Source organism: Homalodisca vitripennis, chromosome 4 (assembly GCF_021130785.1).
Source record: "Homalodisca vitripennis isolate AUS2020 chromosome 4, UT_GWSS_2.1, whole genome shotgun sequence".
Lineage (NCBI taxonomy): Eukaryota > Metazoa > Arthropoda > Insecta > Hemiptera > Cicadellidae > Homalodisca > Homalodisca vitripennis.
Window position 1 is genome coordinate 82365122 of NC_060210.1, and position 23271 is coordinate 82388392.

Sequence of the window (23271 nt, forward strand, 5' to 3'; positions counted from 1 at the left end):
TTTTGTTTTTTAATTCTTTGACCACCAATATTACGTTTCAACATATGAGTGGGTACAAGGAATATTACTTGTCCCAAGACTGATCCTTGAGGTACTCATGTTACCACCAGTATTTTAAAAATAGACAATTTATACGTTTATTTACATAATCTTGAAGATTAGTAATGGGTTTGGGTTATATTATTAGAATAGTATCTTCTTTTAGTGTAACTTCTTCCACAAAAATACATCCATTACTAGGGTCTCTTCATCAGCCAATCAGTCATTCGCTTTTTCAACTGTTGGCTGCCGTGTTTTTCTAATTCTTCTCACAGTAGGTTGAACAGCTTTGTTCCAACATATATGTTGGGTTTATGCTGGACAAAGTTTGAGGAATGTCTTGGATGTAAAGTAGAGACTGTGTGAAGGATAACAGTTAAATTGTTAAGTTCAATAAATGCTGCGCCACAGCTCTCTTGGTAACCAATACATGCTCTCTAGTCATCTAACAGCCCTTTTATGTTGATTGAGAGCTCTTTCTAAATTTGTGGAAGTTGTTGCTCCCCAAGAAGCTGTACCATATCTTACGTGAGACTCAATAAATGTGAAATAGGCAGTTCTTGTTGCCTCTGGAGTACATACCTGCTTCAGTATATGTACAAGAAAGGTTCCTGAACAGTTTTTTGCATAACTGGTCCACATATGGCTTCCAAAATAGATTGGAGTCAATTGCTATGCCAAGGTGCTTTATGTTAATTTTACAGTTAATGCCAATCATTCTCATATCTATATTCTTGTTTTTTTTAATACTACCTGGACTGTTTTTCTTTGTTCACAGTTCACAAAAATCTTTATTTACCAGAAAGTTTACAAAAAAATACAATTCCATGTGCTACACAAAGCACGTGTGGAAAAGGAAAACAAGTTCTTTTTTAATATATTGGCATTATATATACATTTTACATACAGTTGGCAAAGTACATTTAAAGCCTATTCAGTCTCTTTTGGCAGAAGGTGAACTTAAATTTAAATAATTTGCATGTTTCAACATTTTTAGATATTATAAGTATATAAACTATTACACAAATCAAACAAAACCAAATAATAGTAAAAGCTTAACAAACATAAGGACTAATTAGGCAGATTATATTCATATATATATATATATATATATATATATATATATATATATTTATACATACCTATAAATATTATATACATATACACACATATCAGTAGTACATGATTAAACACAAAAATTAATCAACTGTTACAAATATATTAAGTTATTTAACAATAATTCCAACAATAACAGGATTTAATATAAAATATATGTATACATAACAATAACAAATGCAGCAATATAGATCTAACAAACAATTTCAACAATAACAGCTTAACAACAGACATTGATAACAAACTTAAAACATAACAATTTTTAAACTATGAGATAAACTATATTTAATGTGACACAACAATAAAAATAAAATTATTAAGAATTTAGGTTTTTGACATTCTCTACTTTTCATCTTAAATTTTGGTTTGGATTCATACAATAGACTGTCACCATAGTTCATTATGAATGCATTGAAATGTTTAATGGCTGTATAAGTGAATTGCTTTCTTGCCAACTCCTTGGTGTAGTTTGGCATTGAAATTTGCTTTACGATGCGATGATTAACTACATTTTTTTTAATGTCGAAACTGTCTAAGAATTTATAGATATAATTTAAACAATGATAAACATAAAGTTGATTAAAAGTTAAAATGTTGTCTTCCTTAAATAAATGTGAAATTCTATCATATTTCTTTAAATTATAAATACAGGGTGCGGCAGTCAATCCCGCATTTTTGAAATAGGTGTAAAAAATAAACGGACGTAGATATCAAAATTATATTCATAAAATAGTTTTCTACATTAAAAAGCATTTAAGAAACATTGAAAATAATCACTGTTTGAAAATAACATCAGCAAGATGGCGGCCTTCCCGAGTACGGCATTCGCGCAGGCGATTTGCGAAGCTGTTCATAACATCACGAAGCATAGGCTGAGGAATTCTCTCAATTTCTAGCCGGATTCTTGCCTTCAGTTCACCAACAGTATGAGGTCTTTCTTCGTATACTTTACTTTTTAGGTAACCCCACAAGAAAAAATCACACGCAGTGAGGTCTGGTGAACGGGGCCACGGAATCGGGCCATTGCGGGAAATCACTCGGTTTGGGAAAACTCCGTTAAGAACATTCATGCTCACGCGGGCTGTGTGACTTGTTGCTCCATCTTGTTGAAACAATGTTTCTTCATTCACTTCATGTTGCCGAAGCTGAGGAATGAAGAATGTCCTTAACATTGTCGAATAGCGCTCAGCATTCACGGTAACAGATTGCTCTCTTTCGTTTTCAAAAAAATTAGGGCCTATGATACCCGACGAGGACATTGCGCACCAAACTGTTACCTTAGATGAATGGAGAGGTTTTTGATGTAATTGTTGCGGGTTCTGGTCACTCCAATACCTAAAGTTCTGTTTGTTCACATATTCCGATAAATGAAAATGCGCCTCGTCACTCATCCAGAGGTTGTGAACAAGCTCACCATTTTCTTCAATCATTTCCAAAAAATGGTTACAGAAACGAAGTCGAGCATCAAAGTCATTCTCATTCAAAGCGTTAACCACTTGAATTGTGTAAGGATGGTGATGTAAATCTAACCTCAAAATTCTTCTGACGGTTCTGTCAGAAATTCCAAGTGCCGTACTCTGTCGACGTGCTGATCTCCGAGGGCTTCTTCCCACAGCAATTCGAACGCGTTCAATATTCTCTGGAGTTCGCACTGCCACCTCTTTTCCTTGTCGTTTCACCAATATTTTCAAAGTTTTCGACCCACAACTTAATTGCGTTTACCGAAGGCACTGGTCTATTGCGATTAATTTGAAAATGCGCTCGGAAACGACGCATAGCGGCTACATAGCTACCACTTTGATAAAAAGCTTTCACGGCAAACGAACGTTGTTGCTTAGTCCACGGCTCCATGTCTACTGAAATGCTATGAATAGGAGAACACAATGGTGACCTTGGCTGCTCGGCCCCCACCACTCCTACGCTCCTGCGCGCTATTTATAAATGCGGGATTGACTGCCGCACCCAGTATTTCTCACAGCAAATCTTTGTGAATTTTTTATTGGTATTAAAATAGACTCGTAGGTACCTCCATAGTGGATTATTCCATACTGCAAAGTGCCTTCAAACCAAGAGGTATATAGTTGTCTTAGCAGATTGGGTTTCAAAAAACCTCTCATATGATATATAGCATAATTAATTTTTCTTAGTTTAGTGCTTAATGTGTGTATAAAGACATTCCATTTTAGATCTCTATCAATAGTTAGACCTAAGTATTTTACATTATCCACTATTTCTATTACATCACAGTTGCAACCATAGATACATTGGTGTTTATGACAATAAAACTTATTTTCTTTTTGCAGAGATTCACAAGATATATTTCTATCAAAAAAGAGTATACATTTTGATTTACTAACATTTATTAGGAGTTTATTGTTTGACAACCATTGCGAAAGCTTTTCAAGATCACTGGAAATTAGATGAATTAACCTACTTTTATTGTATGCAGAGCATACCACTGCAGTGTCATCTGCATAAGCAAAAATCTTTGAGTTTAATTTAATTTTCAGCAGCTCATTTATGAATAAATTAAACATTATTGGTCCTAGAACACCGCCCTGAGCTACTCCGTGCCTCAACTCTAATGTATTGCTAACATATTTGTTCACTTTTACAGGTTGCTTTCTTTTCCTGCAAAAAGAATTTAACCAAGCCAATGCATTTCCAGCTATACCATAGGTTTCAAATCTTTTCATGAGTATGTCTATCTCGACCAGGTCAAAAGCCTTCTGAAAATCAAGGTAGACAGCTGCAGTGAATTTATTCCTGTCAACAGATTCTGCTATGCACTGAATGTGGTTTTGTATGGCCAAGTCAGTCCCCTTATTTGGAAGAAATCCAAACTGATATGGGGAAAATATAGACCTAGACACCAAGTAATCCAAAAGCTGATTCTTAATTAAGGTTTCAAATATTTTAGCTAGAGTATTAATGAGGGATATAGGGCGATACGATGAAAATTCGGTTTTGCTTCCATGTTTGAAGATTGGTATAACACAAGCTATCTTAAATATATCAGGAAAAACATTTTGAGCGAGCGACTTAGAAAAAATGTGATGCAGAATTGGTAAAAAAATATCAATATTGTTCTTTACTGTTACAATATCAATGCCATCAATACCACAGCTTCTTTTATTTTTCATTTTATTCACAACCTCAAGAACTAAGTTTTGTGTAACAAAAGAATTTTCAAATACAGCCGAACTATTGTGAAAGTTGTTTTCAAATAAATCATAGCCAAATGCATCTTGTTTTAGCTTTGATGTTACATTAACAAAATAATCATTAAAACAATTAGCAACAAAAACCTCATTGCCTGCCACCTCTACATCTTTACCATTACACTTTATATTAGTAAATTTTATTGTATCTTTTTTCATTATATTTTTCACAATTTTCCAGTAATATCTAGTGTTTCCATAATTATTTTCTATTAGCGATGAGTAATAGTTTAGCTTACATTTTTTTATTCTACTGTTTACTAGTTTGGACATCTCATGATACTGGGATTTTAAATTTATATTCATTTTGTTAGTAATATACAATTTATACAAGTAGTTCTTCCTATTCACTAAGTTAACCATTTCCTCAGTTATCCATGGGTTACGTTTTCTGTTTTTACTAGTTAATTTTTTTAAACTGAAAGAAGCATCATAACATATATTGTACAAATCATAGAAATGCTGTAAACTTACATTGACATCATCATTGACAAAAACAGGCGTCCAATCAGTACGTATCAATAGTGTTTTTATAATCTAAACATTTGTATAAGGATGATTTTTGAGTAATGTTTACATTAATTGACACTTTAACATCCAATACCCAATGGTCAGTTATACTTGCAGGAATAACATCACAGCTAAATTTTATATTTTTTGTGTTTCTAACTAAGACATGATCCAAAGAAGAAGAAACACCATTACAAACCCTAGTAGGTGACTTGACATAGTTTTTAAATCCATAAGAAGAATACATATCAATGTATTTTTTGCCAGAGCCTGAATTTCTTAATGTACATATATTTATGTCACCTATTATAACAGTTGGGTCAATTTTGTTATTTAATATACTGTGAAAATCTGTTTCAAAAGCTGCATAAGTATGTCTACAAGAACGGTAAATGCCATAGAGTGAAAATTTAAAGTGATGGTTGTTAATGGAGACAGGTAGAATAACATTTATTATTTCAGCTGTAGGAAAGCAAATAAGCTGATATTGATAATATAGGTCAGAGTCCATATAGATTATTACCCCACCAGCTTGGTTATGTTGTCTAGGTTGTAGATGCATGTTGTAGCCAGGAATATTGAATTTAGTCTCTTCATCACCCTTACACCAGACTTCACTAAGGATTATAATGTGATAGTTTATATTTTGTGATTTTAAATATATTAAAAGTTCATCAAAGTGTTTACGTATGCTTTGAATGTTTATGTGAAAAATATGTAAGTCCTCTAGGTTATTTACCACCATAACACACATTTAAATGTATAATACATTAACAAACTACTGATAGAAGCTATTCAACTAGAGTTCAGTAGTTTTTTTATGTCAGTTTGAGAGAATATCTGGATGATTCTAGTTGTATCTGTCTTCCTAGTAAAGATTTTACCATCCTTTATCCACACATACTTATAGCCCACGTCCCGTAACTTTTTTGCCTCGAATAGAAGTTCTTTGTAGAATCCAGTTAGGTGTTCATTTACATAAATTTCAGGGGCATTAGGTACAAAGTTTGTAGACTTGAGAAAAGCCATATTGTCCTTGCTTTTTGCTTTCGCAAGCACTGACTTTCGTTTTTGCCTATTCGCAAATTGTATCACTATGGGCCTTACACCCGACTTACGTTTTGTAGGTACCCTATGCGCCGCCTGAATGTCAGTTGCATAGTTAATAGTCTCATTTAGTAACCCTGATAACTTATTCACAACTTCAGGTATATTTTCTCCCTCCAGTTCTGGTATGCCTATAACTTCAATGTTTTTGTTACGACTATATTGTTCCATGGTTTCTACTTTTACCTTCAGGGAGTTTATTTCTTCAGTAAGGTGTTTATTTTCGAGCATGATATTTTCATGATGCTGCTCAACCTGAGAAACTCTACTCAAATAATCAGATACCTGAATCTCATTAGTATCGATCTTAGTAGAAAAAAATTGAAGGGAAGTTTTAAATTCATCAATATCTTTTTTTAACTCCTTGGTATGTAAAGCTAGTTGTTTAATAATAGTTTCTTCCATTTTAATCAAAAACTCGGACTGCATTTGGGATATTAACTCAGAAACGTCCTTAGTGTTACCTGTGCTAGATGTGCAGGTTTTACACTTCCAAGCATTTCTTCTCTTTTCACCCATTCGATTCCAAGTGGTTTCAGCAATATTAGCACACTCGAAATGCAACTTGCACTTATTAATAGAACACAAAGCAAAATCATTATCTTCTGGAATTGGATCCTCAAAAATTGAACAAATCATAATTAATTAAAGTTTGAGGTTAAGTCAGGAGCAAAAATAGACAGGTCAAATCACCACCTCTGCCAACTGCCAACTGTCATTTGTGTATGACTAAGTGGTTAGGAACACTGTACTCTTTAGTCATAGCGAAAGCTCTCTCAATTTTAATTAATAATTGCTCTTTATTTTTTCCTGTAAATGTAATTGTATAATATGCATACATTACTGATTCAAAGATTCCTAACATATGAGTGGGTACAAGGAATATTACTTGTCCCAAGACTGATCCTTGAGGTACTCATCATATATGTAGTAGTGCTGTGGTTACCCTGTTAGATTGTTGATAGTATACTTCAAAGAGCTATTTCCTATCAGTATAGTAGCTGTGGAACCAGTCTGCTGATTTCTCTCCTGTATCTAATGCTTTTAGTTTTTCAATTAGGAAACTGTGATTGATGCAGTCAAAAGCTCTGCTGAAATCTAAAAATAGACTGATAACAATGCTCTCTCCTAGTTGATTTATTATATGCACTACAAGTTGTATAAAGCAGTTGATGTCTTTCAAGAAACCATGTTTTTTTATTGGTTAGCATGTTATTTTGCTGAAGATAGTGTAATAGCTGTTCCAAGATAATCTTTTAAATCACATTTGAAAAGATTGGTATAAAAGGGGGGCGGTAACTACATATTTCTGTTACAGACCCCTTTTCTGTACTTTGGATACAAAATTATTTATCTATTGCTCAGAAATTATATTGTATAAGTAGCTTATATAAAGTAAGATTATGCTTTCAATCTCAGAATTCTTTTTGCAGTATCTACTGAGAATTCCAGTTCCTTCAATATTTATTGATAAAGTATCCTATAAATATTTTGATTAAAATATATGAGTCACTTTTAACAAATGTTACAAATTTGGTCTCTACAAGATATGTAATTAATAAAAATTTGTAAGAAAAATTGAGTTTTGTTATTTCTTTTTTGCTTATTTCTAATATTTAACCTGTTTGATGTTATTATTTTCATTTTCCAGCCTCTTAACGTGTAACAAAATTTTAAAATGCAACATTCTCTGTTCTTGGCCACAATGCTTTTTCTTTAACAGTTCATGAAAATAAAAACAGTATCGAGTTGTCATCATGTACGTAACACATTATTGGAACAACACATCTTGAACAATACAATTGGAAAGAAATTCCAAAATGATCTAAACCAAACAATTTGTATTAGTATTGATTTAGTCATCTTTAACTTCAATCTCTTACAGTACATTAAATGTCCATAGGTGAAGTGGAATTAGAAAAAAATTCTATATGGCTTTGGCACACATGAGATGCTGATATTCTGATAAAGTGGTATTCAAGGGTCATTGTATAAAAGTTTTGAGACATCAGCAGTGCTTACTGCAAATAATCTTATCATTCTTATCTGTACCTGACAGCAACTTTGGTTAATCAGTGAACTTGTGTCCTCTATTTGGAAAGATAAATTTCGTAAAGTCATGGAGCTATCCAAAAACCTTTTTCGGGCTATGATTGGTTTGTCTCAAGAGAGGTGCACTGAAAGTCTCAAAATTGGCTTTAGTTCTGAAATACCATCCTGTGCTACTGTTGTGAGAGGTGGTTTTTGGAATTTTGAAGAGGTGCAATTTAGTTTAGGGCAACAAACATTCAAGAAGGCTGCATTCCACTGTCCACTAAAAAAATGTTGATCAGGTGCACGCTATGATTCAAGAGGACAGACACTACTTTTATCTAATGATTGAAGCTCCCCTACAGATTAGATCTACAACAGTGCAGATCATTGCATGATCTGATTGCATGATTTTTTTAAGTCAGAAACAAACTTTCTTTATGAGTACCGCACGATTTGACAGATGAAAAAAGAGCTGAGCACGTAAGAATCAACCAGCAGACCCTCCAACTGCTTAATAATGGTGGTCATTGGATTATGTCCAAAATTGTCAATGGTGACGAGTCGCACATACCATTTTATGATTTCCAACTTGAGGAGAGAGTCGTGTATGGGTGTTTGAATATGAACCATGTCTCTCCCAATTGTTAAGGAACAATAATCGGTGGAGAAAGTAATGTATGCAGTTTTCTTCAGGAGTGGTGAAGGCTATTAAGCTGGAGGACATCAGGTTATGTAATGAACCTGAGGTGATTCCACCTTTGCCTTACATTCTGGACCTTGCACCCAGCTGTTTCCAGCAATGAAGCTGTGTGACGCACCACTTTGATGACATAGAGGAACTGTGGGATGGTGTGACTACCTGGTAGAACCTCAGATGGCAGAATTTTATAAAACTGGAATTTAAAAACTAGTTCACCACTATAATAAGTCTAGTGCCTAATTTGTATGGTAACTATGTTGAAAAACATTATATGTACTGCAAGCAAGCTAAACAATGTTGAAGTAACATACCCAGTGTACCCAGCAGGGATCACTTCAGGCTGGTTTATTACCTTCCAGTTGAAACTACCACTGGGCACAGCAAAAACCGATGTGTCACCTAAATCTGGGCAAACTTATGGATGCCCAGGAGTGGCACACCACTAACAGCAAATGTGGTTCGTTCCCATTTCTGGGGTTCGTTCCCTAAGTGTCAAAGGTTCTTGCTAGTCTCAAGTGTGTGCCACCCCCTGCGTCCTTTGACTGGAGAGGCTGGTTCAGAGCTGGCCTACCTTTCTTTCAAGGGGACATGACTTTGAGATTAATGCTCTAAAATTCTTCCTCATGGATCTCAATTGGAGGTGGCCCCTACCCCCAACCTTACGCATCCTGAATATCCTGTCACTCTGGAAGCAGCACCAAGGTCCTTATAGGACTAGGTGCAATTAATAAGCTTCTTTCTTAAGACAAAAAAATGTTGAAAAATAGTATTTTAGTGTCATTTTCAAATTTATATAATACAGTTATTTATTTGTATTTTGTTTTATGTTTATATCAAAATGTAATCTATTTTCTGGATAGCCGTCATATAATGCAAATTGGGTCACTGCTTTTAGCTATTTTGAATGTTCACTGTGGTGCCATATTTACAGTTAGCATTTGTTTCTGTAGAAATGTTGATCGTCTTAAACTGGAATTAAAGAAAACCAAAGGGATAATCTCTTAAGTTATTGAATTGGTAAAAATTCAGTAAGCAACAAAATATTCTATTCTATATGAAATGAAATGAAATATAGGTGTCTACATAAATGTTTATATTCAGAGCATTCATATTCCAAGAGCGAAAATATAAGCTTGCACTTGGTTTACAATCTCTCTTTTGCTATAAACAGTTTGAGACACTGAGTCCCACAGTTAAGGGAATCGGAAATAAAGTTTACTTCATATTACAAATTATTTTATTTTAAATAACAAATATATTACAAAAATAATGAATAAATATTCTTTGTGAACAAAGCCATGACATACATTTAATGTGAATTAATAATCATAAGCCTATATGTAACCATCAAATGACAGAGATTTTTATAAGGCATTGTTTCAATTTATTTTCTTACTTTTTGTAAGCATCTACAAAATAATGTTGAAACAGTAACCATGAATTTACAAAGCAAAAGTAAGTTCATGGTGTTTTGTGACTTGCAAAACTTTAATTATTTGATTTAAGTGCAATGTATTACCGAATGTAGATCCCTGTTACACATGTAACATTTATGAATTGGATAAAAAGTTTGACACTGGTAAAGTATTAGAATAATAATTAGTCAAGTAGGCCTAGAAAAGTCGTGAAACATTCAGCTTTCAAGAAGTCTAAAAAAGTCCATACAGAACAAATTTTGGTCATGGGTTAAATATTAACTAATCTACAGTTCACCACGTTTGAAAAGAAATCAATCAGAACTACAGATAATCCAGGATTAAAACACCTGTTACCAATTTAAGATACTTCTTGATCAAAATTTCATAAACCACACAAGTAAATGAGGCTACATGTACTTCATTAGCGTTTGTATTTGAGAACACGAAAATTCTTTTATCATCATACCTTTGTAGAACATCAGCATGACTGTCCAAAAGTAAACTTTTGTCATGCTGACATTTCATCCACCCCTGACATGTTAGAACTCATTCCCTTTTATGAAATAAAAATGAAGAATGTTTGAACTGAATAGATTTAATATATCAAATATTAAAGAAATTGATTTGAGAGGCAATTCAGTTACTTGTCCCAGAAGTATGATCAGGTTTCACTTGGACTTCTGCAGGGCAATTCATGGGACTCATGTCAAGCTGAGATAAAACAAAGTAAAACGGTTCAATGTTCCTTAAACCTGTGTTGATCTCATATTTTTCTGTGTATTCATTTGTAATAAAGAAATTTAGAAATGTGTCATGGCCTGAAAACGAGGTTATTAAAAAATAATCAACACTCATCAATTTATATTGCATAAAAAATTGTTCCTAGCAATTTCATAATATAATTATTATGAGACCACCCAATATCACACATAATGGGCAGCTTACAACATTTAAATGTAACAAACAGTATTTAGCCCAAACGAAAATCTTTAGTTCAAGTGTTGGCAGGTAGTATGAGAGCATGAATGACTGAGTTATGTATTGGAAGACAGTAAATTGTAATTACTGCAAAAATCTATATTTTAATAATCTTTTACTTCAATTTCACTGTACAAAATAAATATACAAAACAAAGTTTTATTTAAATTTCTACTTTGATTAAGAAGTAATTACCAATTGAGGCAGAAAAAACATAAAACCACAAAGCTATTGGGTATTAATTCCAATAGCAAAGGCTTTTACATTTTTAAGATAAACTTAGTCTTCTATTTGGGTAAAATTTAAAATGAGTATAATTCCTAGAATTTTTAAATTCAATGTATACTTTTGCATAACCTATTTAAATATAAATATAACTTTCATTAAATAATGTATTTTAAAATTTGTCCACCAGCTGCAAGATGTGTTGTTGTTCTAGATCCTTCCATTCTGTGTCACCAGCATCTCCCAGGTTTCCAGCATACTCTACACAAGCAATATTATCATTGACAAATTTTGTGACCATTACATTATCATTTAAGCAGTTAATAGGTTTTGTTGATCATTTGGCTCTAAAATCATAATTTGACTTTTATCTTATATTGACTTTACATTGAGTCTTGATTTTGAATATAATATAAACGAGTCAGTGACAATTTTCAAACCCATTAGTACACCAATAGTTTAATGTATTAAAGTTGTAAAGTAGGAAAAATCTTATGACTTGCTGCAGATCATTTTCATACCAGGAGAAAAATTGGTTTCTAACAGTTAAAACAAGTCATTAATTAATAATCAATAATCAGTTATTTTATGTTTATAAAAAAGTAAAATCATTAATTGTTGAACAACATATATTTTGCCAATCCTTTTTCTAGTGTTCACTGTACTTCTTGGTGACAGGCAATTTCTGAGTATTATGTAAGAGGAATGTGCCTCGACAGTTGATTGTTTTAAAATACATAAATATCTGAAAACTATCAACTACCAAATGTTAAGAAATTTCAAATACATATAAACTTATGTACTATGTACTATGTAAAATTATATCAATCTTACAAATAAAAAATGTCAATAAACTAAAAAAGGATGGTTGGTAAATTTAATACAATCATCTATGTATATTATGTAGAAACATAAAAGAAAAATATTTTTTTATTTGTATTGTAATAAAAAAAAACTTTTTTTTTTTTCAAATCAAATCAAATCAAAATGTCTTTATTACGTGAACATTAAGTACAGTAATTTGTCAAAATATAATACATAATGCAAAGTTAGATAATTACAGTTTAATAGTGTCATCATTGTGAGTTTAGGAGGTTTATGCTTCAATTTTTAAAATCACGTGGTTCCAGTGTTAGCAGATTCCAGGAACTCTTCAATGGTGTATACAGGTCTCTTCAGCAAAAACTCTCGAAGTAGGTTCTTTAGTCTGTTTCCTGTCAGGCTGCGGAGGTAGTCTGGTAGAAGGTTTTTAAATTTCCGGCCAATGTATGAAGGTTTCTTCTCGTATAAAGCTGTTCTGTGTTGAGGTAGGGTGAGCCTTGAGGCATGGCGTGTGGGGTAATTATGGAGGTCCATGTGAGTCTGCAGATGTAGTTTATCTACGTGCAAGATGGCTTCATAAATGTAAAGTGCAGGTACTGTAAGTATGCCTAGGATCTGGTAGGCCTGTCGGCAAGTTTGTAGTGGCTCAAGGTTTGCAAGGGTCCTGACTGCCTTCTTTTGGAGTACCAGAACTCTCTTGAGGTTTCCTTGGGAGGTTCCCCAGACTATAAGGCCATACCTAATGTGAGACTCTATTAGCGCATAGTAGGCTATTTTTGCCGCTTCCAGAGAGCCTACCCATTTAATACGTTTAACAACGTAGATGCCTGTACTAATTTTATTGCATATGTTGTTTACATGATCTGCCCATGTGAGTCTGCTATCGAGAGTTACTCCCAAAAACTTGATCTGGTTAGCCACTGATATATTGGGAATGCTTGCTGGTACCTCTTTCTTCCTGCTAAAGTGTACCTGTGTAGTTTTGTCAGGGTTTATTGCTAAGTCATTCAATTTACTGTAGATTATGGCGCTTTCTAATGATGTGATAGAGTTACTGTACAATTGTTCAGCTGTGTCATTTCTTAGAAGAAGAGTGGTATCATCTGCGTACATTATGCAGCTCGTACTTTCATTTTGAATTAGAGCTGGGAAGTCGTTAGTCAGCAAAATAAACAAAATGGGTCCCAACACAGATCCCTGTGGGACTCCTCTAGTAATTGGTTGAGGACAAGATCTGAACATGCTAGTGACGCCAGATGTAGTATGCTGAATCTCCACAATTTGGGATCTCCCTTTGAGATAACTATCAAACCACTTGTTTTCCAGACCTGTTACTCCCAAAGCTGCAAGTTTTTTAGAGATGAGGCTATGTCCTAAGCTATCAAAGGCCTTACTGTAGTCTAGGAATAAGGCAGTGACAAATTGTCCCTCCTCTATGCTGTCAATTATAGATTCGACCAGACTTATGATGGCAGATAAAGTAGATTTTCCCTTCTGGAAGCCATGCTGGCAGTCAGTAATTAAGTCCTGTTGTGTAAGATGTGTCATTAGTCTCTTCAATACTATTTTTTCAATAATTTTTGAAAACGTTGATATTAAGGAAATGGGTCTATAGTTTTTTGGGTCAGTTTTTGGTCCTTTTTTGTGCTGGGGATATTTTCAAAATATAATGTTTCGTTTATAGAAAAATAAATGTGTAATTTGTCATAAAAATAAAATAAAACAAATATAAAACACACACACACACACACACACACACACAAATCTAAACAAAAAAGCAAAAATCTAACATTCAATCAGAAATTGTATACAATCGAATTAGAAATTTCAATGAAGCATAATTATGAAATATTACAGTTACCAAAGTACAAGTTTAAACAAATATATGATTCACAATAATAGTCTGAAAAGCCAATTTTGAATGTCTGCTAACTTTATGGCATTATTTCACAAGGAAAAAGAAAACTAAAGATAATATTAACTTTTAGTTATATTAGTTACAAAGGAGATAAATCATTCATACGGATGAGTTGGGTTGAGGTCTGGGGGATTATTTAGTTAGTTCTAAGGCCCGAAGCTACTAGGGCTGTATCACGTAACTTTGATAGTTAGCATTCAAATATTGACTACCTCAGCTACTAGAGCCCCTCATGCCACCGATAGCAGTTAGAATGCTCACTTTTCCGTGCCTCAATTTATATCATTGAACAATTAATCCTTTGTGTAACTAATACAATCAAACCTTTAACTTATTATTTAAAATCTTCAATAATACCTCTTGAATCATATTTACATTTCACACTAAGCCATTCTCTGTTGACTTCTACTCCAGAGATGAGTGGAAATCGCAAGATAACATCCCAACAATAAGAAAGAGCTTTGTCTGGTACACGGATGGCTCGCTTATTAAGGGAAGAACTGGATATGGAGTGTTTAGTCAATCCCCTAGAACTGCCCTTTGCGGCAGTTTGAGTCGGAACTGCTCCATATTTCAAGCCGAAATCTATGGTATCCTAGCCTGTGCATACCTAGGCCTCACCAGAGGGTACCAGGGAATGAACATCTGTATAATGTCAGACAGTCAGGCAGCTCTTAAAGCTCTTGACTCCAACAGCATTTCATCCAGGCTTGTGTGGGAGTGCTTTAACACTCTCTGCAAGCTTGGATCACGCAACTTTGTGCGTCTTGGTTGGGTACCGGGCCACACAGGCATAGGTGGCAACGAATACGCCGACAGGCTTGCCAAAAGCGGAGCAAGCATGCCATACACCGGTCCAGAACCGAGTTGTGGTATAAGCAAGTCAGCCGCTTACCAAAGCATAAACAAATGGTCCAGGAAGACACACCGCTTGCGGTGGCAGAGTCACCAAGGACAAGCACTCGGCAAAAGACTGCTCACTGATTCTAGCTCCGGCTTCACCAGATGGCTGATGGGGCTGGGCAGGGGTCGGATTAAGCAAGTGATTGCCTTGATCACTGGACACGGCCACTTCAGGAAACACCTAAACACTCTAGGTTTACGAAATGAGGACTCGGAGTGTAGACTCTGCAATAAGTCTGAAGAGACTGCAAAACACATAATACTGGACTGTGAGAGACTGGGAGCAAGGAGAAGGGCTCTTTTCGGTGATAAACAACCAGGCGACGAACCAGATGCTAGTATCGGGGAAAAGCTTCTTAGCCTAATTAAGGGCACAAAGATAGGCTTACCCCTCTAACATCAAAGGGGCACACAATAAGCTCAGGTTGACGTGTGAGGATCTGTGAATCCACCCCAATACCCTAAAGCAGAAAAAAAAAAAAAAAAAAAAAAAAAAAAAAAAAAAAAGTAAATAATGCAAAGGATTGCATGTTTCCTACTTGGAAATCTGACAAAGGAAGAAGGGCCTTTATTGCCTTGAATTTGCTCAGCACTTATTAGCTTTTAATTTGATATTAATCTTTTATTAAGTGACGGAATTGAGTTTTGGGATAGTGAGAGTAGCAAAAATTTAAATTCAGTTGAAAAAGTACAAAACCATTAATTAGAATTATAACTTTTAAATGTTAACACGAAACATATTTTTTCTTTTTAAACTATTAAATTTACTACCTTAAAACACCTCTTATTCTTTTGTTGTACACTTTTCCTAGTTAAAATATTTTCAGAATCTGTTTGGTTTACACATAAGTTTCTTTTAAAATTGTTTAAATGCTACTTTCTACAGAAACCTGGTTTCACTTTTAACTTTCTTCTTATGCCCAGAATACATCTCATCATCATCTTCAGTTCCAACTGATAGAACTATTAGTGGAATATTTTCACTTCAATAAAATGATAAATTTGGCTGAAAACAATTTATTAGGCTTACTTAATTTTCACGGATATTTAATCATCCTTTAGAAAAATAATAATGAGTTATGAACCTCAGCAGCAATATTAATATTTACTGTGAAGCATTTCAGCACAAGTGGAAAGAAGGCAATATACCACATCATTCAGGATGGTAAGTAAACATAACCAAAGTGACAAGACCAGTGACAACAAATGTCAAGACTAGTGAAACTGAATAGTTTGTAATTATGAGATCTAGGAAAATTAAGACAGTTATAAAACTAACTCAGCTACAATGCTGAATTGTTACAATTAATTTATATTAATCTATAACATCAATAGTAGAGAACTAGAAGATTAACCTACCTCTCATAACATGCCGGATAGTCTTGAGAGAGCCACCTCGCAGGTTGATTATTTGTACAACTCGTTGTTTTACAGAGCTCAATCCTGCTGTGCACACCTCTAAGATGATGTAGTCAATCAGCTGTAGTGTGAACAGACCCCCCTCCAGTCGCCGTAGGTAGTTCTCATCTTCATTGTCATCATCTGTTCCCTTTAATAATCCATAATTATTTCTGAGACTTCCACATTACAAGTGAATATATTATACTTTTATAAACTGTATTAAGGTGGTGCAAACTGGTTTTATACGGTATATTTTAGTCACTCTCTGAGGTAGGAAAAATAACAGACATTTTAATCACTCTACAGAACATTATAAGAATTGAAAGGAGTATTTTACTTTTAGGCAATGGCTTTTAACCAAAAAAATGGCTAAAAAATACAAAATATTTACAACACATTTTAAAATTTTTGTCGCAAGAATAACAGTATTTACTTTTTTTTTACTTAGGCTTATAAATTTATAATTATTTAGGTGAATGCAATTTAAGAATTAAATGTTACATAACAATGTTCAGTTTATGCGTAATGCTGTATTTTATACTGCCTTAGCAGAAATGCATAATGGATTTTTGCCACTTTGCTATTTTTTTGTATTGTTCTTGGTGTAATTTGTATGCTTTTGTCTATTGATACAGTTTTATATTTTTAATTTGATAATAAATACACCATATTTATGTTATTATGATTTTTTCTAAACATTTTAAAACAATAAAAAAGATCTTTGTATTTTTACATATACACATTTCTAGTAATCAAAAGTTTTGTAAATTAGTTTATGTTTATGAAAATATTGTTTATACTATGTTCAAGTTTTGTATGTTATTCATTTGGTTAAAAACGGTTGTCTTGAAATTTTCTTTAGGTGCTAATAATTTATGTATTACCATCTAGTTCTGACTCCACACACATACTTCTATATATTTATAAACTAAGCAATTAACCCATTGTGGATCACTGACGAGCTGGGCTCATCACGCAGCGGCCGGGCCTGACGAGCTCAGGTCACAAAAGCGGTCTGCTTTTAAGTTTCCCTCCAAATATTTCTTTTAATGTCTGATAGATCGGGCGATCGTCTTCGCTTGTCGACTAAGAATTTAACAACGGTCTACGTTTAGAGTTTTAAAAGTTTTATAAATATCCTACAGATCGCAGTTGTATGTCGAAGTTGAAAAATCATTCATATGAGTTTACTCTCTGCTTTTTAGCGCTTCTGATTGAGTGTTTTCCTCAGTTGTTATTATAATACTTTGAGGTTAGTGACACAACGAAAAGACGCAGACGTACATTTTGGCGGGTTTAGTCTAGACAATGGCCCGGATGTTGTAATCGCTTCGCCCGAGCCGCTTTATTTAGACTATGATTCAGACATCATCCCTGCCACCTGTGTTATCGTTCCTACATCACGGATACCCCAGCAGACCCATGTTCCATCTGAACAAATACCTTCACAGCTTAATTTTCTAGTATACAATAGCGAGCAGTACGATGTGGCGCACCATTGCTGTTCGTGCGGCCGCTGACCGTAAATTAATTCGTGCCTGCGCACCAAAACAACACAATCTGCAATGGGTTAATAAAAGTAATGTCATCTGGGAAACTAAATACTATGTAAACATATTTTATTTCAAAGACATTTCCATGTTCCTAATCTTGCAATCTTGGGGTTTTTAATTTCACTTAAACTTTCTGCTAATCAGACAACTCTTTTGCTTTCATCAAACTAGATACAAATCCATTCTCATGAAAGTCAACTAAAAACTCTGAAATGGATTTCAACGCATCTACAGCTTGAGGAAAGTTGATCACCTTTGTAACATCTTACTTACCAAGTTATTTTGAAAGAGGCCGTCATACAGGATATAAGAGAAACTAAAAAACCGTAATCTTCAAGTGTTGTGGCCAAAGAGTTTGCTTCGCTCCTAACATCATATTCAAACAAGGGATCATCATAAGGATCCAAGGTCAAAGGGGACCCAGTGTAAGATTCTTCAGATCTCAAAAGACTCTCTAGGAGCAAGCTCCAGAGTTTGGTTAAAGAGCTGAATAGAGTATACAGACACTGGATTGTTCTATAAAGATCACTGTTGGGACCGAAGACTTGGCTGCGTCACTAACCACCAAGTTTAAGCTGTGGCAGCCACAAAGGATAAAAAAGCTCTATTATTTTGTTTGATAATGTTTGCCCTTCATGTTCGCCCCATTGTTGTAACCTCTACAATTTTGAATGTTAAGGCCATAGTTTTCTCAGGCCTTAAAAACGGTTTGTCATGCCTTTGCCAGTGATGTCTATGATCTCAACAAAGTCAATGAAACTTTCACATACTTATACTGTTTTGTCACTTTTTTCATGGACACATCGCAAATTATAGAATGTTTTCTACTCAAATCAGGAGTGCAGTCTAGAATTAATGCAAAGTACTTCGCTTCTTTGACTCTGTTTAAAATAGACTCTTGTACTTTACTTGAAGCTCGTTTTGGATGGTTTTCCCAAGATACAAGCCACATCTTCGTTTTTCATTCATTAAAGCTCTTGAAACGTGTTCTTTCATCACAGGATCGAACTTGGCTATGAGTTCAACAAGACCTAAGTAGTTTCCATTGTCTAGTTTATATAGCGTTTCATGGGTACCTCAAAGGCAAGTTGCTGCTGCGCTAAAAATTGCGTAATAGCAAGGAGTCAGATGAGAACATTTTTCCACCTTTTCTTTTCTTGTGCAACAATCCTTTGTTGTGAATCGTCAATTTTCGTTCCTTCAGTCAAGTCTTATTTCTGCTTCAACCCATTTCTCATAACCCTTCTTGAGATTTGGAGCAGTTTCATGTTTTGCCTATGTTTTTCCAATCACTGTTTCCGTTTCTGATTCCGACTTGATGCTGACGGAATCAGAAAAAGTCGGTTCTTTATGGTCCTTTCAGGAAGAAGAAGAAACACTGACTTTGAGGATAGAGATGAAACTCTTACTGACCCACAGGAAAAATTTAAAGTTGAATTTTTCTTATCATTAGTCAATACAGCTTACTCAGCTGTGGAAGAAAGGTTTGAGCAGTTGAAGGCCAAGGCTTCAAAATTTGAATTTCTCTTCAAGCTAGACAAACTGCCCGATAAACAAACACTTTTGATCAAATGCGAACAACTCGAAGAGCTCAGTGTTGGATGGGACTGAACAAAGTGACATTAGAGGGGCTGAATTGTGCGAGGAGCTGGTTTCTATACAGAAACTTTTACCCAAGAAAGGTTACTATTCTTTTAGTAATATAATAATGTAATTGAAGTTAACAGGTAGTGTTAATTACTTAATCATTGAAACTAACATTAATATTTCACCATTCTAATACATTAATAATTATATATTTTTTTACAAAGATAAATTCATTAAACTTGGAATTTCATTACATAAGTCATTTATATATATATTATAAGCCACTTAGATAATAAAAATTAGTTGAATAAATCCATCAATTTTATGCCAAAGTCTCTCGATCAAGGTTAAAGCATGACCTTTTATTTCATCAAATACAACTTAATAACATTTACTATATTTTGGTATTATTTTGTTTTATTTGTTTATTTGAGCCTCCAAGTATAATATACTAGCTGTTTCCCGCGCCTTCGCACGCGTCTCTTAAGCTTTGCCCGTATATTTCTTTGCCTTCAAATAGTGTTTGGATATTTTAATATACGTAACTACTGTGTTGTAATTGCAGTTTATAATGTGCAGGCGCTTTGATAACTTTTATATCTTGCAGTACAGCCTGGTGGTTAGTTACATCAATGGGCATTGCGTATAAACCTTCTACATAGAAAAATACAAATTTTCATAGTGATCGGTCCAATAGTTTCTGAGTCTATAAAGGACAAACACACAAACATTCATTTTTATATATTATGATTGCAGAAACAGTTTAAACAAAATTTGTCGTTTCTCTTAAGCTTACTCTATGCTTTAAAACTATAAGTGTAAAGAAATTTATATATAAATATATTTTTTGTCGCATTATATATGTTTACAAAGAACAGCTGATTAAAAATTTGAAAAGACTCTTTCACTTAATAACATATGTTTGCTGCAATGCATTTCTTAAGGGTATTTCTGTAACCAGTGGGGCGGAATCCTGAATCGGGAAAGGGATAAAAAGTATCCTATAACCTTCTACAGATCAAGACGAACAAATTAAAAAAAAAATTAGGCGAATCCGTCCAGCCGTTTGTGAGTGATGCTGTTACACACGAACAGTTTCATTTTTATATATATAGATCATATATATATCAGAGATAATTTAATTGTTTATTTTGTATAATAAAGTCATTGTCGTTCACTGTAAAATGTTACTCCTACTAGATTGATGTTAGCTTTTTCCCAATTTTTACTTATTGTTCCTTATTTTTTTTTTTTTTATTCAGACACTTCACTTTCAGTACATATGTAAATAACGTAAAAAGAAACAATCATAAAAATCAATTCTATTTTTTATTATATCTTCTCTAAAATTTACACTTGAAGAGTTTCATGACATCATTTTATTCTTTTTAGGTCAAAAGCCTTCAATGGATGACCTAAACTTTTTGTCATTAACCGAAAGCATGGATGCTGTAGATAGCGTTACGAATCGTATCCACTGTACGAAGCTTTTCAAGCTGAAGTTAATCAAAACTTACCTCAGGTCAACACTTAAGTTATCAATTGAAATGAACTATCTCAGTCAATTGATTATTTGGACAAATTGATTCATTCTCCAAAATGAAAGCAAGAAATTAATTACAAAAGAGATCATGTTCTTATTTTAATTGTTAATAAACTTTTGTTGTGTGTGCAACCATTATTAAACTCTGTAATATTATTGGTTCACTAGTTTCTGTTGTTATATTTTCTTGAGCCAGAAACTTTCATTAGTTTATTTAACATAACAGTGGTTTAAGGAATAAGATACAAGAAAGAGTATTGAACCTATCAATTCAATCAATAATAAATCAAATTGAGAGACAAACTTAATGTTCTAAAAGGTGCAAAAGTGCACAAAATCTGTTTTTAGACCTTAATTTCAAAAATTTTCCCTGGACCTCCCTCCTTGCACCTGGGGGTGTTCACACCCCGGTAAGGGCATAAAATGTGAGTCTTACACACTTGCAATTTTCGCCTCATAAAAATGATAAACAGTGTGCTTGTATTCACTGAATTGTGGGTATAACAATTTTTTTCCTTTTTCAACTTCAAAATACTCATTAAAACAAAGGTAGTGACTTAGGTCTCTTTGTAACGAGTTTTACAAAAGTGCACTAATAAATATAATAAAAAGACAAATTATGGTGTTCTTACCCTCCTTTGGTTATCAATCATGGAATCTACTTCTTCAACTTTGTCAAGGTATTTGAAATGTAGTTCCAACAATCGATCTACTTTTTCATGGTCATTTTCTGTAAACTTGCTGAGCAGTCGTTGTCGCTGTTGCCCCCTACAGTTGTGCAACATACTTGCGATGATAGAGACTACATGCTCTGTCAACAAAACAATATAGTCAAATTATTTACTTCTATGAGAAAAAAAAGTGACATGTACAACTGAAGAGTATTGTACCAGTATCAAATCAAGTAACATTTAAATATTCCATTATCTCTAGTATATTATTATTAGCATAATAAATTGTGATTTGCTTAATTTCTAATCTATTTTGCTAAAAGTAACATCAGATAGGGGTTTTACTCTACCTTCTAGGTTTTTTAAAACTCATACGATTTGCCAAATATATTTTAAGTGTCTAAGAAATCTAAAAGTTAAGCAATAATTCAAGGTTAATGACTAATTCAACATTACCTCGTACAATCTAAATTTCAATAGCATGAACAAAGATTTGCCAAAGAAATTTTAAGTGTCTAAGAAATCTAAAAGTTAAGCAATAATTCAAGGTTAATGACTAATTCAACATTACCTAGTACAATCTAAATTTCAATAGCATGAACACAGATTTGCCAAAGATATTTTAAGTGTCTAAGAAATCTAAAAATTAAGCAATAATTCAAGGTTAATGACTAATTCAACATTACCTAGTACAATCTAAATTTCAATAGCATAAAGTTAAGCTATGCATAATTCAAGGTTAATGACTAATTCAACATTACCTCGTACAATCTAAATTTCAATAGCATGAACAAAGATTTGCACTTGATATTTTAATCACTAAAATATTCTCGAACTCTAAGGGCTTCATTTAATGCATGATTATAATAGTGTTACCATTTAAAATAAACTAATCTGTATTGAAAAATGTTCATTCATTTAAATTTGTTAACCCTGTCCAAGTTTGTAGAAATAAGTACTGTCTATTTAGTACACAGATTCAGTATTGTATTTTTGAACAGAACTACTAGGAATGCTGAAGTGGAAGTAATATGTAGTGCTTTGCTATTATCATCATAGAATAGCATGATTTGTATTTGCTAATAAAGTTCTTCCATTTTTCAAAGGATACTGGCAACATTTCTACAATATTTTATGTTTAAAATAGTAGTCATCTGGGAAATATATGTCTTCAGTTTATTATTTTAAATCTAAACATGCAAGCTAATTTTTGAAAATATTTTTATTCGAATTTTTTATTAATTGTTTGCACAAACTTTTTATCACTGGACTTTGATTTTTATGTGCATGCCATTAGTAATATTTCCTCTTTGAATATTTGTCAATTGACTAAAAAGATACCATTCTGGAAATCTAGACTAACTTATGAATTAAGCCTATATATCAAACATTCATAATCCTTTTAATCCCTTAATTTGTAAATCCTCATTGGTTTCTATAACATGTTTCAAATTTCAATAAATAAATCATTAATTAATAGACTAACGATTCAAGTGATAATTTTAAATTGTTACTTTTTTTAATA

General features: G+C 33.4%; 1 protein-coding gene across 1 annotated transcript in view; it reads right to left on the bottom strand.

Moving 5' to 3' along the window:
- Nucleotides 1-9950: 9950 nt before the first annotated feature.
- Nucleotides 9951-23271, bottom strand: part of LOC124359649 (beta-catenin-like protein 1) — a 44251-nt gene continuing 30930 nt past the window's right edge. The window contains exons 10-12 of the mRNA XM_046812562.1: nucleotides 21708-21886; nucleotides 16351-16540; nucleotides 9951-11609 (exon numbers count right to left, since the gene is read on the bottom strand). Of these exons, the coding sequence (XP_046668518.1) occupies nucleotides 11521-11609; nucleotides 16351-16540; nucleotides 21708-21886 (458 nt within the window). The 3' untranslated portion in view covers nucleotides 9951-11520. The remainder of the gene's footprint in view (nucleotides 11610-16350; nucleotides 16541-21707; nucleotides 21887-23271) is intronic.